The sequence below is a fragment of the Xenopus laevis genome, chromosome 2L, assembly GCF_017654675.1.
Source record: "Xenopus laevis strain J_2021 chromosome 2L, Xenopus_laevis_v10.1, whole genome shotgun sequence".
In the NCBI taxonomy this organism is placed as follows: Eukaryota; Metazoa; Chordata; class Amphibia; order Anura; family Pipidae; genus Xenopus; species Xenopus laevis.
In genome coordinates, this window is record NC_054373.1 from 73,760,662 (window position 1) to 73,774,296 (window position 13,635).

Below are 13,635 nucleotides of genomic sequence, written 5' to 3' on the forward strand. Positions count from 1 at the left end.
TTATAATAAATAAAGTACCCCCAGTTGTAATATATGAGGATATTAGAAGTTACCTCGGAGTTCCATGACCTGTTCCATGACTCGGCCTTCGGCCTCGTGTTTTTATATGGTCATGAAACTCCTCGGTAACTTATAATATCCTTATATTTTACAAGAGGGGTACTTTATTCAATATATATATACAGGTATGGGACCTGTTATCCAGAATGCTCGGGACCTGGGGTTTTCCGGATAACGTATCTTTCTGTAATTTGGGTCTTTATGCCTTAAGTCTACTAGAAATTCATTTAAATATTAAATAAACTCAATAGGCTGGTTTCGCTTCCAATGAGGATTAATTACAAGCTACTGTTTTATAATTATTAGAGAAAAAGGAAATCATTTTTAAAAATTTGGATTATTTGGATAAAATGGAGTCTATGGGAGACAGCCATTCCGTAATTCAGAGCTTTCTGGATATCGGGTTTCCGGATAAGGGATCCTATACCTGTATATATATATATATATATATATATATATATATATATATATATATATATATATATATATATATATGTATATATATATATATGTATATGTATATATATATTTATATATATATATATATATATATATATATATATATATATATATATATATATATATATAGATTAGGGATGCACCGAATCCAGGATTCGGTTCGGGATTCGGCCAGAATTTGGCCTTTTTAAGCAGGATTCGGATTCGGCCTAATCCTTCTGCCAGGCCGAACCGAATCTGAATCCTAATTTTCATATATAAATTAGGGGCGGGGAGGGAAATCGCGTGACTTTTTGTCACATAACAAGAAAGTAAAAAATGTTTTCCCCTTTCCACCCCTAATTTGCATATGCAAATTAGGATTCAGTTCGGTATTCGGGCCAAATCTTTCAAGAAGGATTCGGGGTTCGGCCGAATAGTGGATTCGGTGCATCCCTAATATAAATATATATATATATATATATATATATATATATATATATATATATATATATATATATATATATATACAATAACGTCTATTACACACCCATTAAGTAAATCAGGGCTGGGTGCTTCTGCAGTGCCAAATATCCACAATTTCCTAGGTGTAGGCAGCACATATGTATTAAAACAAGGAAAATACAGTTACAGGAGATGGAAGAAAGATTTTTAGCGAGAGGATACCCTAGATATTTATTTAAAAAGCCTTGGATAAGGCATTTCCGTTGGTGGTGAGTACTTGACTATTTCATTTTTTAAATCTGGTGTCCGCTGCCTATACCTATGAAATTGTACATATATATATAACCATGTGGAAATATTGTATATATTATATAATATATGTATTATATTTTACAATTTATTTATTGTATTTATTCATTTTTAAAAAAAAAAGAAAACCATACATAAACACACATAGAAAAACAATTGGTAAACCGGACATAAGTAGCCTATAACAAATATTTATGTTAAGATCATACCTCCTTCTATATTAACCTGAACAAATGATATTTGATCAGTTGTGCCATCTGTCATCATACACCAATACCATCCCTTATCTTCCATGGACAGTTGATTCATTAGAACTTGCATAGTTCCATTTTCTGGGTTATCATGAATAAGTATTCTTCCTTCGTAGTTTTCTTGAACAAAACCATTGCTCCTTATAATTGGATGGCAGCCTTGTTTATCCCACTTACACCAAACTTTGACAGTGTAGTTCTTTTTAGGATTGAAAGGGCACAGAGCAGATATTGACCCTCCAATGTTACCCGTCAAAACCCTGCTTCCCTGAGGAATATCTGTGTCTAGAGCAAGAAAGACAAGGAAAAATTGCATTTATTCTGACATACAGCAAAGAGACTGTTTTACATGGAAAAAACCACAGCAATGTTTTTGTTTTGTGTTTTTTTTTACCAAACTGTCTCTAAGCTTTGCCCCATTTTAGTGCTATTTTCCCCTGTCTAGCTGTGGCAAGAGACACTTCTATAGATAACGTTGGACCGTGATTGGGTGGTGTGATCATGCTGCCAACAGACTAGTATAGGTGACAGTAATGGTGTAGAGATATGTGGGGTTGGAGTGTTGGGAGAGGGACAACTTAGTGGCAGTTTGGTTAAAAGAGAACATCTGTTGTGTTCATAACAAGTAATACAGACAGGAACATGTTGTATTGCCTTAATGAAGAAGACATTTAGGGGCATATTTATAATATGCTGTAAAAAATGGTGGGATAATACACCACACATCACCAGGCTTTGCTGTGTAAAAAAATGAATAATTTTAGCTGGAAGCAATGTAAAATAACAGTGGCAAATCTGGTGTTTGCATGGCGTAAAATAAAACACACCTTGATACATTCTCCATTTATTTTACACAGCTTTTTACACCATTTTTATTTTTGGAGAATTTTACAAAGCTTAAAGGAGAACTATCATGAAAATGTAATATTAGCTTCAGCATACCGAATAAGAAACTTTCTAAATACTATACAATTCATCTCTCAGCACCTGTTTCTTTGTATCTCACCTTCATTAATGTGCAGCTCAAAAGCATTTGAATCTCCCCCTTCTGCATTGTTTCCAACTCCACACAAATAGAGCCCAGCATCTTCTTTTCTCAGCTGGATGAGTTTGACAGTAAAGCTCCCAGGATCTTCTCCATTACTTAGAACTATTCTTCCATGGTATTCATTTGATATGTAGCCAGTGCTGTTAATAATAGTTCTACATTCGCCTTTATTGATCTTACAGAAATACTTTGGAGATGAAGAATATTGTTTGTCAACTTTGCACAGAAAGGTTACACTGCTCCTCAGCTGCCCATACATAAGTTCTGCCTCATTTCGTATTGTTGAGTCTGTAACAACATAAACATGTTTCAAGAAAATTAAACACAGACATAACTTTAAAGGGATCCTGTCATCAGAAAACATGTTTTTTTTCAAAACGCATCAATTACTAGTGCTGCTCCAGCAGAATTCTGCACTGAAATCCATTTCTCAAAAGAGCAAACCGATTTTTTTATATTCAATTTTGAAATCTGACATGGGGCTAGACATTTTGTCAATTTCCCAGCAGCCCCTGGTCATGTGACTTGTGCCTGCACTTTAGGAGAGAAATGCTTTCTGGCAGGCTGCTGTTTTTCCGTCTCAATGTAACTTAATGTGTCTCAGTGAGACATGGGTTTTTACTATTGAGTGTTGTTCTTAGATATACCAGGGAGCTGTTATCTTGTGTTAGGGAGCTGTTATCTGGTTACCTTCCCATTGTTCTTTTGTTTGGCTGCTGGGGGGGAAAAGGGGGGAGGTGATATCACTCCAACTTGCAGTACAGCAGTAAAGAGTGATTGAAGTTTATCAGAGCACAAGTCACATGACTTGGGGCAGCTGGGAAATTGACAATATGTCTAGCCCCATGTCAGATTTCAAAATTGAATATAAAAAAATCTGTTTGCTCTTTTGAGAAATGGATTTCAGTGCAGAATTGTGCTGGAGCAGCATTATTAACTGATTCATTTTGAAAACATTTTTTTTCCCATGACAGTATCCCTTTAACTTTAAGACAATGTCACAGAAAAGGAAAAACAATATTAGTCACCTTGGTTCTTGCAGTAATAGTAAAAGATTTCACTGTTTTTCCATTAAATGAAGTCTTGCAATTAAATTAATTTTCATTTACTATTGAATTATTCCAGAAAGCTGGATGCCTTTCCATCCTAAAACTGTCTCCCTTTACCTTCCAGAAGAGTTCCCTATATTCAGTGGCTACAAGGAAATATGGTCCAAAGAAGGCCAAACTGGTTCACCCAATCTGTAAGCCAGCTTTTATTTTTGAGAAGTTTTGTATGCTTAATAAAATTATATGTAATCCTCAAAAGAACAAAACCTGTTTGGTAGTTTAAAATGTCAAACCAACGAATTGTAGAGCAGGCAATCTTCCACCATGCAGTAAAATTTTATTATGTCAAAACAGCAGCGCCTTAAGAGTATCACATACATAGGGGGTTATTTATCAAACTCCGATCAACTCCACTCTGGTTTTTTACGCTTATTTATTATCACATTTTCCCGAAAATTTGCTTTGCGGGAAAAAATCAGATTTTCAGTATTTTTTTTGGATTTTTTCATCGGATTTTTACGAATTTCGCGTTTTTTTGGAATTTTCACCCGAAAACTTCGGGGTATTGCACGGAACCCAGTGCACATCAAAAAATCATTGGGACTTCTCCCATTGACTTATAAGCAACCTCAACAGGTCTGAGATGCTGGATTTTCGATTCAGATTTTTCCATCCTCAGGGTTTAATAAATTCTGAAAAATTCATGATTTTTTAAAAGTCTGATTTTATAAAAAAAATCACGAGGATTGTAAAGTCAGAATCTGAAGTTTAGTAAATAAATAACCACCATAGTCATAGGCTGAATACAGCCAGTTTGAAACATAGTATTTAAACAGAAGTTCACCAATCAGAAAGCACTTCCAATTAGTCAATTATTATTCAATCCGTGTTATTGCATAACCACACCCCATATGAGGTCCTGGTTGCCATCTTTATACACCTTTATTTAGAAATTAATTCACCTGAGGCAAAATCTACCACTAGATTGGGGGATACGAAGTATAAATAGTCTGAAATAAAAACTTAGCTCTGTAAAGCATTACCATTATTATCTAGTATAGGTAAATCTAAAAACAACTGGACTTGCTGAGTAATCAATGAAGACGTTTCACTACTCATCCGAGCAGTTTCTTCAGTTCAACTGACTGGTGTGGGAAGTTCTCGGGATATAAACTCTTCCACTAATCCAATCACAATGGCACATTGTAACTCTTCAAAGAGGTGACATCTGAAGAAATTCACAGAGGTGTAGATTCTGTGTAGTTACTGTGATAGGATTATCCAATTTGTCATGCAACTCCTAGAAAGAGGTGTTACTTGTGAGAGTTGCATGAATGGACGTGTGAAGTGTTCTGAATCCGCCGGGGTACAGATGTTAGAACAGCATTGTATGTAGCAGACAGGTGATTACTCAGCAAGTCCAGTTGTTTTTAGATTTACCTATACTAGATATACCATGACCTGGATGAATGAAAATCTTCATAGTCATTACCATTATTAATTATGAGCAGCAGAACCTTAAACGGAGTTTGTATATTATAGAAAAAGTCAGGCTTCCTGGTACCCAGGCTCATGTAATCTTCCTGACTTCCCATTGTCCTTTTATAGTGTAGCCTGTGGCACTAGCATGTCTTTTAAATGTTACTTTGGATAGCCATGCTGAGAGTACATATTTCTACAATGATATGATCATTAATCATTCATAAGATGCATTATTTGTTTTAAGAAAACTTAGAGTTTTAAGTGACATATAGCACCCAATGAGATTTTTGCTTCTAAAAATGTAACCAGTACATGCTGCATGCAGATTGGTTGCTATGACTACAACCTGTAGCAAACCTTGCACCTTTACATAACCTCATAAGACTGTTTTCTAATTCTACCTATTCATCTAAACTTTATCTCCAGGAAAAAGTGTCCTTCTGATAGAATGACTCTTGTATATTTTAGTAAACTCTCCAAATACTTGATAGAATACACTAAAATTCTTAATCCCAGAGACTACACAGTTGTCAAAACTTCAGACCTGCAGCTAAATTGTACTGTTACTGTGTGTTGTATTTAGTTTATATTAACCTTCTGTAACAAACACATTGACCACTGCAGTCAAGCCACTTGCTGATTTTCCAATGCCACATCTGTAGGTGCCTTGATCACTCAGCTGTAGGCCTGACAGCTTGATAACCATGACGCCTTCCTCTGAATTATCCACAAGAGAGATACGATTCTCAAATTTCTCCATAACATAAGAGTTGGTAGATATAATGGTGTCACATAAGTTACGTCTTCCAGTTTCACGGCAAAGGAACTTTCTGTCATATTTATTTGCTTTTGTGAGAGTCGAGTAGAAACATTTTATTGTGATGGATCCACTCACAAATCCTGTCACTTGCTTTGGTCCAACCAATTCCTTGGATTCTGCATTAAAAGATACAATAAAACAATCAGAGTAAAGCTATGAGTAATTAAATTAATTAATTTGGGATTTCAGATATTCTGCATATACTGCCACTATAAAGTAAGTACTGGATGTAGTGATCAAGCTGGTTGCAATAACATTGCTGCCCTTCTTTTGTACACAGGCATTGATGTCACCATGCCTACATTAAGATATATATATATATTATATTATATGTTGGAAAAAGATGTGGAAAGTTGGAAGTAGAGTTTTCAGAGATTTCATAAAAACTGCTCACTTTAGTAAAGCCTTACAGTTCGAAATAGAAAGATATATTTACTAATTTTGAATCTAGTTTAATTATAGACATTAGTGGTATTTGGTAGAGTACTGTTGAGCGTTTTTAATCTATACATCTCATTAATCACCATTAAACTATACATATTTGTTATTTATGCTTAGGAGACTTGCAGCTTTTCAATTCAGTTGTATTTTCTCCAGGAGCATAAAAAAGAAGGATGCTTATGACCCCTGGCCCAAAGGAAACATGTCCTACTTTATAAAACCCACATTAGGTATAGCTGCTAATAATTCCTATGCCAATAACTATAAATTAAGGGCATTTTTACAATATATACTGCACATGTGCCTATTATAACTGTACTACTTGTTTTCCATGTTTTACTTATCATTTATATTTCAAATTTTTACATTCGAAGGTTAGATCAAAAATGTAATTATGGGAACACAACAACCTGCAGCCTGCCCCATGAATACAGCATTGCCTGTTTTCGGCAGTGCTGTATCAATGGGGGGGGGGAGTCGTGTATTTGTACCCCTTCCTGACCCCTATTAGTCCCCTAAATTGCTTATCATTCAGGTGCAAGTTAGGGAATACATACGGATGCAGGTTGTAAGGATAAGGCTGGTCATTGTCCACTGACGCTGTGCCCCGCACCTTGCGCCATTTTTTTTTATCTAGTGTGAGGTTCAGAGCGCAGCCAGACCCTAAGGAGGTTATTTACTAAACTCTGAATGCAAAAATCCCGAAAAAATTGTGATCTTTTTTATATAAAATTGAACTTTTAAAAAATCATGAATTTTTCGGAATTTATTAAACCCGGAGGATGGAAAAGTCTGAATCAGAAAATCCGGCATCTCAGACCTGTCGAGGTTGCATATAAGTCAATGGAAGAAGTCCCAATGATTTTTTGATGTGCGCTGGGTTTCGTGCAATACCCTGAAGTTTTCAGGCAAAAAACATAAGAAATCGTACTTTTCGGATGAAAATTCTTGAAAATCGGATTAAAAATCAGATTTTTCACTATTTTTTCGGATTTCTCCCTCAAACAAAATTTTTAGGAAGTGGGATTCATAAATAAGCCGAAAAAACCTGTGCGGATTTGGTCTTAGTTTTTTTCAGAAAATATTGAGATAAATTCGGACTTTGATAAATAACCCCCTTAGTGCTTTTGTGTTGCTTTTTCTCAAATTATGCAAAAAAATACAGTCTTGAATATTAATAAATCTGCACCTTGGAATGTAACCTTTAAGGCACAGGTATGTCCTGTCACTTGCTTTCATGTCATCATAACTGTTATGTAATATTGTTTTTATTTATTTTCTATGATTGCATTGATCCTTTGCTCTATTATTTTAATAAACAGTGCTGCATACACTGCATACACTAGCAGCTATATATATATATATATATATATATATATATATATATATATATATATTCTAAGTTAAGGTATTTTGGGAAACTTACCGGAAAATTGAAGGATTAAAACAGAAATTAGGACAAACAGATACATTGTCATTACCAAAAGTTAGTCCAGTTGTCACACTGTCTTGCTGAATCTGCAATAAGGAGAAAAATATTAGTTACTGGAAAAGGGCTGTGAGCTTCACAGTATCAAGTTCACGCAGAGTGACAAACAATTGTACATGATCTGACAGGCCAAATGTCCAGACTAGACAGATTTCCAAGTTAAATAGGCCATGAAGCAAGTAACAGGAAAGTGTCAATAAACCTACTGCATCCTACATTTTAAGCAGCAGAAATATATAAAAAGTAGATGAGTAAAATGTAGAAACGTTGTAAGTTCTGCTTGGGTGGGAGAAAAGATAATTAAAGACTATGAATAGGAAGCTCAGTATCAAGATATGGTAAATATTAAAATTAAAAGTGGAGACATAAACAAGGTAACAGGTGCAGTGTTTGCTATAATTCAGCTAACCCACAGCAAGTAGATAGAAAACTGACCTAGTATAAGTAAGCAGGTCAGGCAAGCACTAAACTAGAAACAGTAGATGATGAAATGTGTCAGGAAGTCCTGGAGAAACTTACAATTTTTTTTTATTTAACTGGAAGGAAGGCTACGGGATTGTGCTTTGGTAGAAATGTCTCTGGGTAAAATTTATTTTTTCCTTATACGTACGTTTTTAATTGATATGTAATAAAGAATGTATTTACTCTTAATTTGTGCAAGAGTAATAATTAGCAGTGCGGTTCCCTCTTTTTCCTCTATGGACTGTGCCCAGAATATACTTATATAAGTATTTTTTATTTTCCTGGTTTAATTTTAAATGGAATATCAGACCTCTGCCTCAAAAATAGCCATGTTAAATATTGGCTTTGGTTGCCCTTTAAACAGATAAATATATAGTTCAAATTTTATTGTGATCATTCAACTGAAAAATAAAAACACAAACATTATATTATTATTTTTCCCCACATCTAATAGCCTTTAGCAACTGATCAGATGTTTGTTTTTAGTTGACCAGTAAATGCTAACTGTAAATTGGTTGCTATGAGTTACTAGCAACATACCTGTGACTATTACATGACTCCTTTATTTGTATTAAATCCGTAGAAAAAAAAATATTTTCCTAACTAGTTGTAATGTACTCTGCATGTAAACAAGAGATTAATTAGAAGCTTAAACAAATTATGTAAACATATCAGTCAATGGCCTATTGATTTTCTCCAGGAAACTGCAATAGCATTAATTTAAATTTCCAAAGAATAGAGAATTGCCGGATTGGAGCCAAATGATCTTGAATGTTTTGACTGTGCCCATATTTCACAGTGCATTTCCTTGTACAGAAGCCAACATTGAATTAATTATTACGAAATCAGTTTTCTTACGTTTTACTGTTAGTATCTAGTGAAAGCAAAAGGTTATTTTTAATGCACAAAATAAGATAACATACATTTCTGAAAGAATACAAGCAACCACCAGATATCACAGTGAAATGTAGTTCAATTTACATTAAAAAAACTAAAAATGTTTTATTTGTCACTTGTTATACTATTTGTTTTACAGCTCTTTTTTTCTCATAGCACTTAACATTGCTAGGCAATGTTATTTGCAACATTGGAAAGTACTTATCTTGATTCCATTTTATGCGCAGGAATGTCTGTTTATTAGCACTTGTACTAGCATTGCGGACTGGGGTGTCCAGTTACCGCACTTCCTGTAAATCACAACTTGTTTCTTTACTTAAATAAAAGAAATATATAATAATAAAAAACATTTTTTAATTTGCATTGGTCGTTACAATACATTGTTATATTTTTCAGAGTACTTTTGCACAAGGTAAAAACTTTTAAAACGTATTAATAGTGGTAGCACATCATAAAACTAAATGGTTGGTGTTCACAGCAAGAATATCACTTATCACTCATATGTGAAACAAGATACAACATACCCTTAAATCCAATGCATCATCCTCCCCCTGTGGATAGCACAGCAACTCCCAGCACATAATTAAACATCTTGGGAAGCCCCTAACAAGTATTTCCAAATGCTAACAAACCCCCACCAGGTTCACTTCCCAAAGGCAGAGCATGGCACACACAGGCAAAGTAAGACATACTCAGAGCATAGGGCAGGCAGAGTATATCACACACAAGCAATAACTATATGTTATTGGGCCCCACAGCAAAATAATTTTAGGGCCCCCCCAAATATGCAGAGATTTGTCCTGTTTTACCAATACATATTAAAATGGCTCATTAATTATGACTTCAGGGGCCCCCTACATCTCCTGGGCCCCCCCTGCAGCCGCAGGGTCTGCTTCCTCTCTAAATACACCCCTGCAAGGGTAGACTGTCATGGTTAGGGTTGTTTTCTCTGGAAAAAAGGTGTTTGCGAGAGTTCATGATTACACTTTACAAGTACATTAGAGGACATTATAGACAAATAGCAGGGGACCTTTTTACCCATTTACCCACCCAATTTAACTATGAAACTATGTAAATATGCTGGGAGCATAAGGTAGGCAGAGTAAGGTACACACAGACAGCATAGGGCAGGCAGAGTATGGCTCACATAGGGCAGGCAAAGAATGGCTTACACAGGGAGCATAGGGCAGGCAGAATGCAGCAGGAGACAGGGAAACTTATCAGGACCTGGTGCCCCTTCAGCAAAATGTGGGAATTTATAGTCTGGGACAGTGAACAGTACAGGGCTTTAGGGCTGTGAACAATAGAGGTGTCATAGGTGTGAACAATGTAGGGGGATTAAAGGTGTAAACAATGCAGGAGGTTACTGTCTGAATTTGAGATGTGATATATTATTGTGCTGGCAGATTCCACCTTCCAGTGATCAAGTGGAAACCTATAGCAATACAATTATACTTATATGTACAGTAGGTAGCAAAAGGTTTGAGGCAGATTTTCCATCTAAAGATACTGACACCAGAAATCAAACCATTTTTTACATCTACCATATCATTGTCTTTGCTTGCAATTTATAATTTTGCCAAAAAAGTATTTGCCTGGTGCTTTTACATTACCTATGTGGTTGCCCATGTTCCTCTATCAGGGTGCTGACATATTTGTGCAGCAGTAGTCAGTTAGCATTAGAAGCTCTAACGGACAGGTTGAGAAGGGAGAGGGTCAGGTTGGCAAAACAGTTAGGTTTAAGAAAATTACTTACAAAAGAATAATGATCAGTGAAAAATGGGTACCATGACATATAGGTAACTTTTAATGTACATGAATTTTTTGAAAAGTAGTTTTTTTAGTGTCAGTATCACTTTAATATATTTGGGGGCTCTAAATATCTTGTTGAACCTGAAAGAAAATCATATAGTAAGAAGAAAGGGCATATGTGTTTAAGTGAATACAGTAATTGCAGATGCTATCTATCTATTATCTATCTATCTATCTATCTATCTATCTATCTATCTATCTATCTATCTATCTATCTATCTATCTATCTATCCAGATAGAAGCGTGTTACTGAGTGTAATGAGAGCATTGGTCAATGAGATGGAAGCAATTCAGTGAGAAAAAGTTATCTCATGGTTTATCACATAAAAACTCATTGACAAAATTCTCAGAGGAAAAACTTTTCTTCAAATTCAGTTCCCATTTTTTCCCATAGACTTCAATAAAGTTTTCAATAAAAACTCATTGACAAAATTCTCAGAGGAAAAAGTTTTCTTCAAATTCAGTTCCCATTTTTTCCCATAGACTTCAATAGAGTTTTCAAATGATAAACCATGTGATAACTTTTCCTCATTGAATTGCATCTCAAATTGAATCACATCCATGAGTTACATAGATACATAGTTACATAGTTACATAGTTACATAGGGTTGAAAAAAGACAAAGTCCATCAAGTTCAACCCCTCCAAATGAAAACCCAGCATCCATACATACAACCATCCCTATTTTTAATTAAATTCTATATACCCATACCTATACTAACTATAGAGCTTAGTATCAGAATAGCCTTTGATATTATGTCTGTCCAAAAAATCATCCAAGCCATTCTTAAAGGCATTAACTGAATCAGCCATCACAACATCACCCGGCAGTGCATTCCACAACCTCACTGTCCTGACTGTGAAGAACCCCCTACGTTGCTTCAAATGAAAGTTCTTTTCTTCTAGTCTAAAGGGGTGGCCTCTGGTACGGTGATCCACTTTATGGGTAAAAAGGTCCCCTGCCATTTGTCTATAATGTCCTCTAATGTACTTGTAAAGTGTAATCATGTCCCCTCGCAAGCGCCTTTTTTCCAGAGAAAACAACCCCAACCTTGTCAGTCTACCCTCATAATTTAAGTCTTCCATCCCTCTAACCAATTTAGTTGCACGTCTCTGCACTCTCTCCAGCTCATTTATATCCCTCTTAAGGACTGGAGTCCAAAACTGAACTGCATACTCCAGATGAGGCCTTACCAGGGACCTATAAAGAGGCATAATTATGTTTTCATCCCTTGAGTTAATGCCCTTTTTTATGCAAGACAGAACTTTAATTGCTTTAGTAGCCACAGAATGACACTGCCCAGAATTAGACAACGTGTTATCTACAAAGACCCCTAGATCCTTCTCATTTAAGGAAACTCCCAACACACTGCCATTTAGTGTATAACTTGCATTTATATTATTTTTGCCAGAGTGCATAACCTTGCATTTATCAACATTGAACCTCATTTTCCAGTTTGCTGCCCAGTTTTCCAGTTTAGACAAATCACTCTGCAAAGTGGCAGCATTCTGCATGGAACCTATAGTTCTGCACAATTTAGTATCATCTGCAAAAATAGAAACAGTACTTTCAATGCCCACCTCCAGGTCATTAATAAACAAGTTGAAAAGCAAGGGACCTAGTACAGAGCCCTGCGGTACTCCACTAACAACACTGGTCCAATTAGAAAATGTTCCATTTACCACACTCTTTGTAGTCTATCTTTTAGCCAGTTCTCTATCCAGGTACAAATACTATGTTCCAGGCCAACATTCCTTAATTTAACCAGTAACCTTTTGTGTGGCACTGTATCAAATGCTTTAGCAAAGTCTAAGTAAATCACATCCACTGCCATCCCAGAATCGAGGTCTCTACTTACATTCTCATAAAAAGAAATTAAGTTAGTCTGGCAAGATCTATTACGCATAAAACCATGCTGGCACAAACTCATAGTATTATGATTTGCTATGAAGTCCAGTATATTATCCTTTATTAACCCTTCGAAAAGCTTTCCTACCACTGACGTCAGACTAACTGGCCTATAGTTTTGAGGCTGAGAACGGGATCCTTTTTTGAATAGAGGCACCACATTAGCAATTCGCCAGTCTCTCTGCACTGTGCCAGATCTCAATGAATCCTGAAAATGTGATAAACCTGTTTCTTACTGAATTAAATCTGGCCCATTGTTTCTAATCTGGAAGCAATTAAAATCAAGATAAAAAGCAATATTAAATTAGCACCATGTGCACTTTGAACCTTGATTAGGCATTAAAGAGTATGAGTAAACAACCTTTCCCTTATTTCTAAATCATTCAGCCTGGGAAGCTTTACACAGTGTATGTTTAATTGGTTCAAAATGCTTTTTTCTAATTATTTGATGTGCCAATTTCAACAACCATTTTTTTTTATACTTTAATGATTTTTCTTTCATTTTTAGTAATCAGTGTTTCTCTTTAAAAGGTCTATTTTAGAGACATTGATCCATTACTATTGCTTTCGGGTAAGGATTCCACAACTTCAAGGAATTACTGTAAAACTACCTTTTAACTCCTTAACATGGGCCTCATTTAAAAAACTACTTGCAAAGTTCAAAAATGAGGATAATCCCATAGGGCTGCATTACCAGTGTAAAG

At 35.4% G+C, this 13,635-nt stretch overlaps 1 protein-coding gene across 2 annotated transcripts in view; it reads right to left on the reverse strand.

Moving 5' to 3' along the window:
• Nucleotides 1–13,635, reverse strand: part of pigr.L (polymeric immunoglobulin receptor L homeolog) — a 42,551-nt gene that overhangs the window by 20,711 nt on the left and 8,205 nt on the right. For both annotated transcript variants that reach the window (XM_018246559.2, XM_041582041.1), the window contains exons 2-5: nucleotides 7,790–7,881; nucleotides 5,697–6,038; nucleotides 2,530–2,859; nucleotides 1,482–1,808 (exon numbers count right to left, since the gene is read on the reverse strand). In XM_018246559.2, the coding sequence (XP_018102048.1) occupies nucleotides 1,482–1,808; nucleotides 2,530–2,859; nucleotides 5,697–6,038; nucleotides 7,790–7,841 (1,051 nt within the window). In that variant the 5' untranslated portion in view covers nucleotides 7,842–7,881. The remainder of the gene's footprint in view (nucleotides 1–1,481; nucleotides 1,809–2,529; nucleotides 2,860–5,696; nucleotides 6,039–7,789; nucleotides 7,882–13,635) is intronic.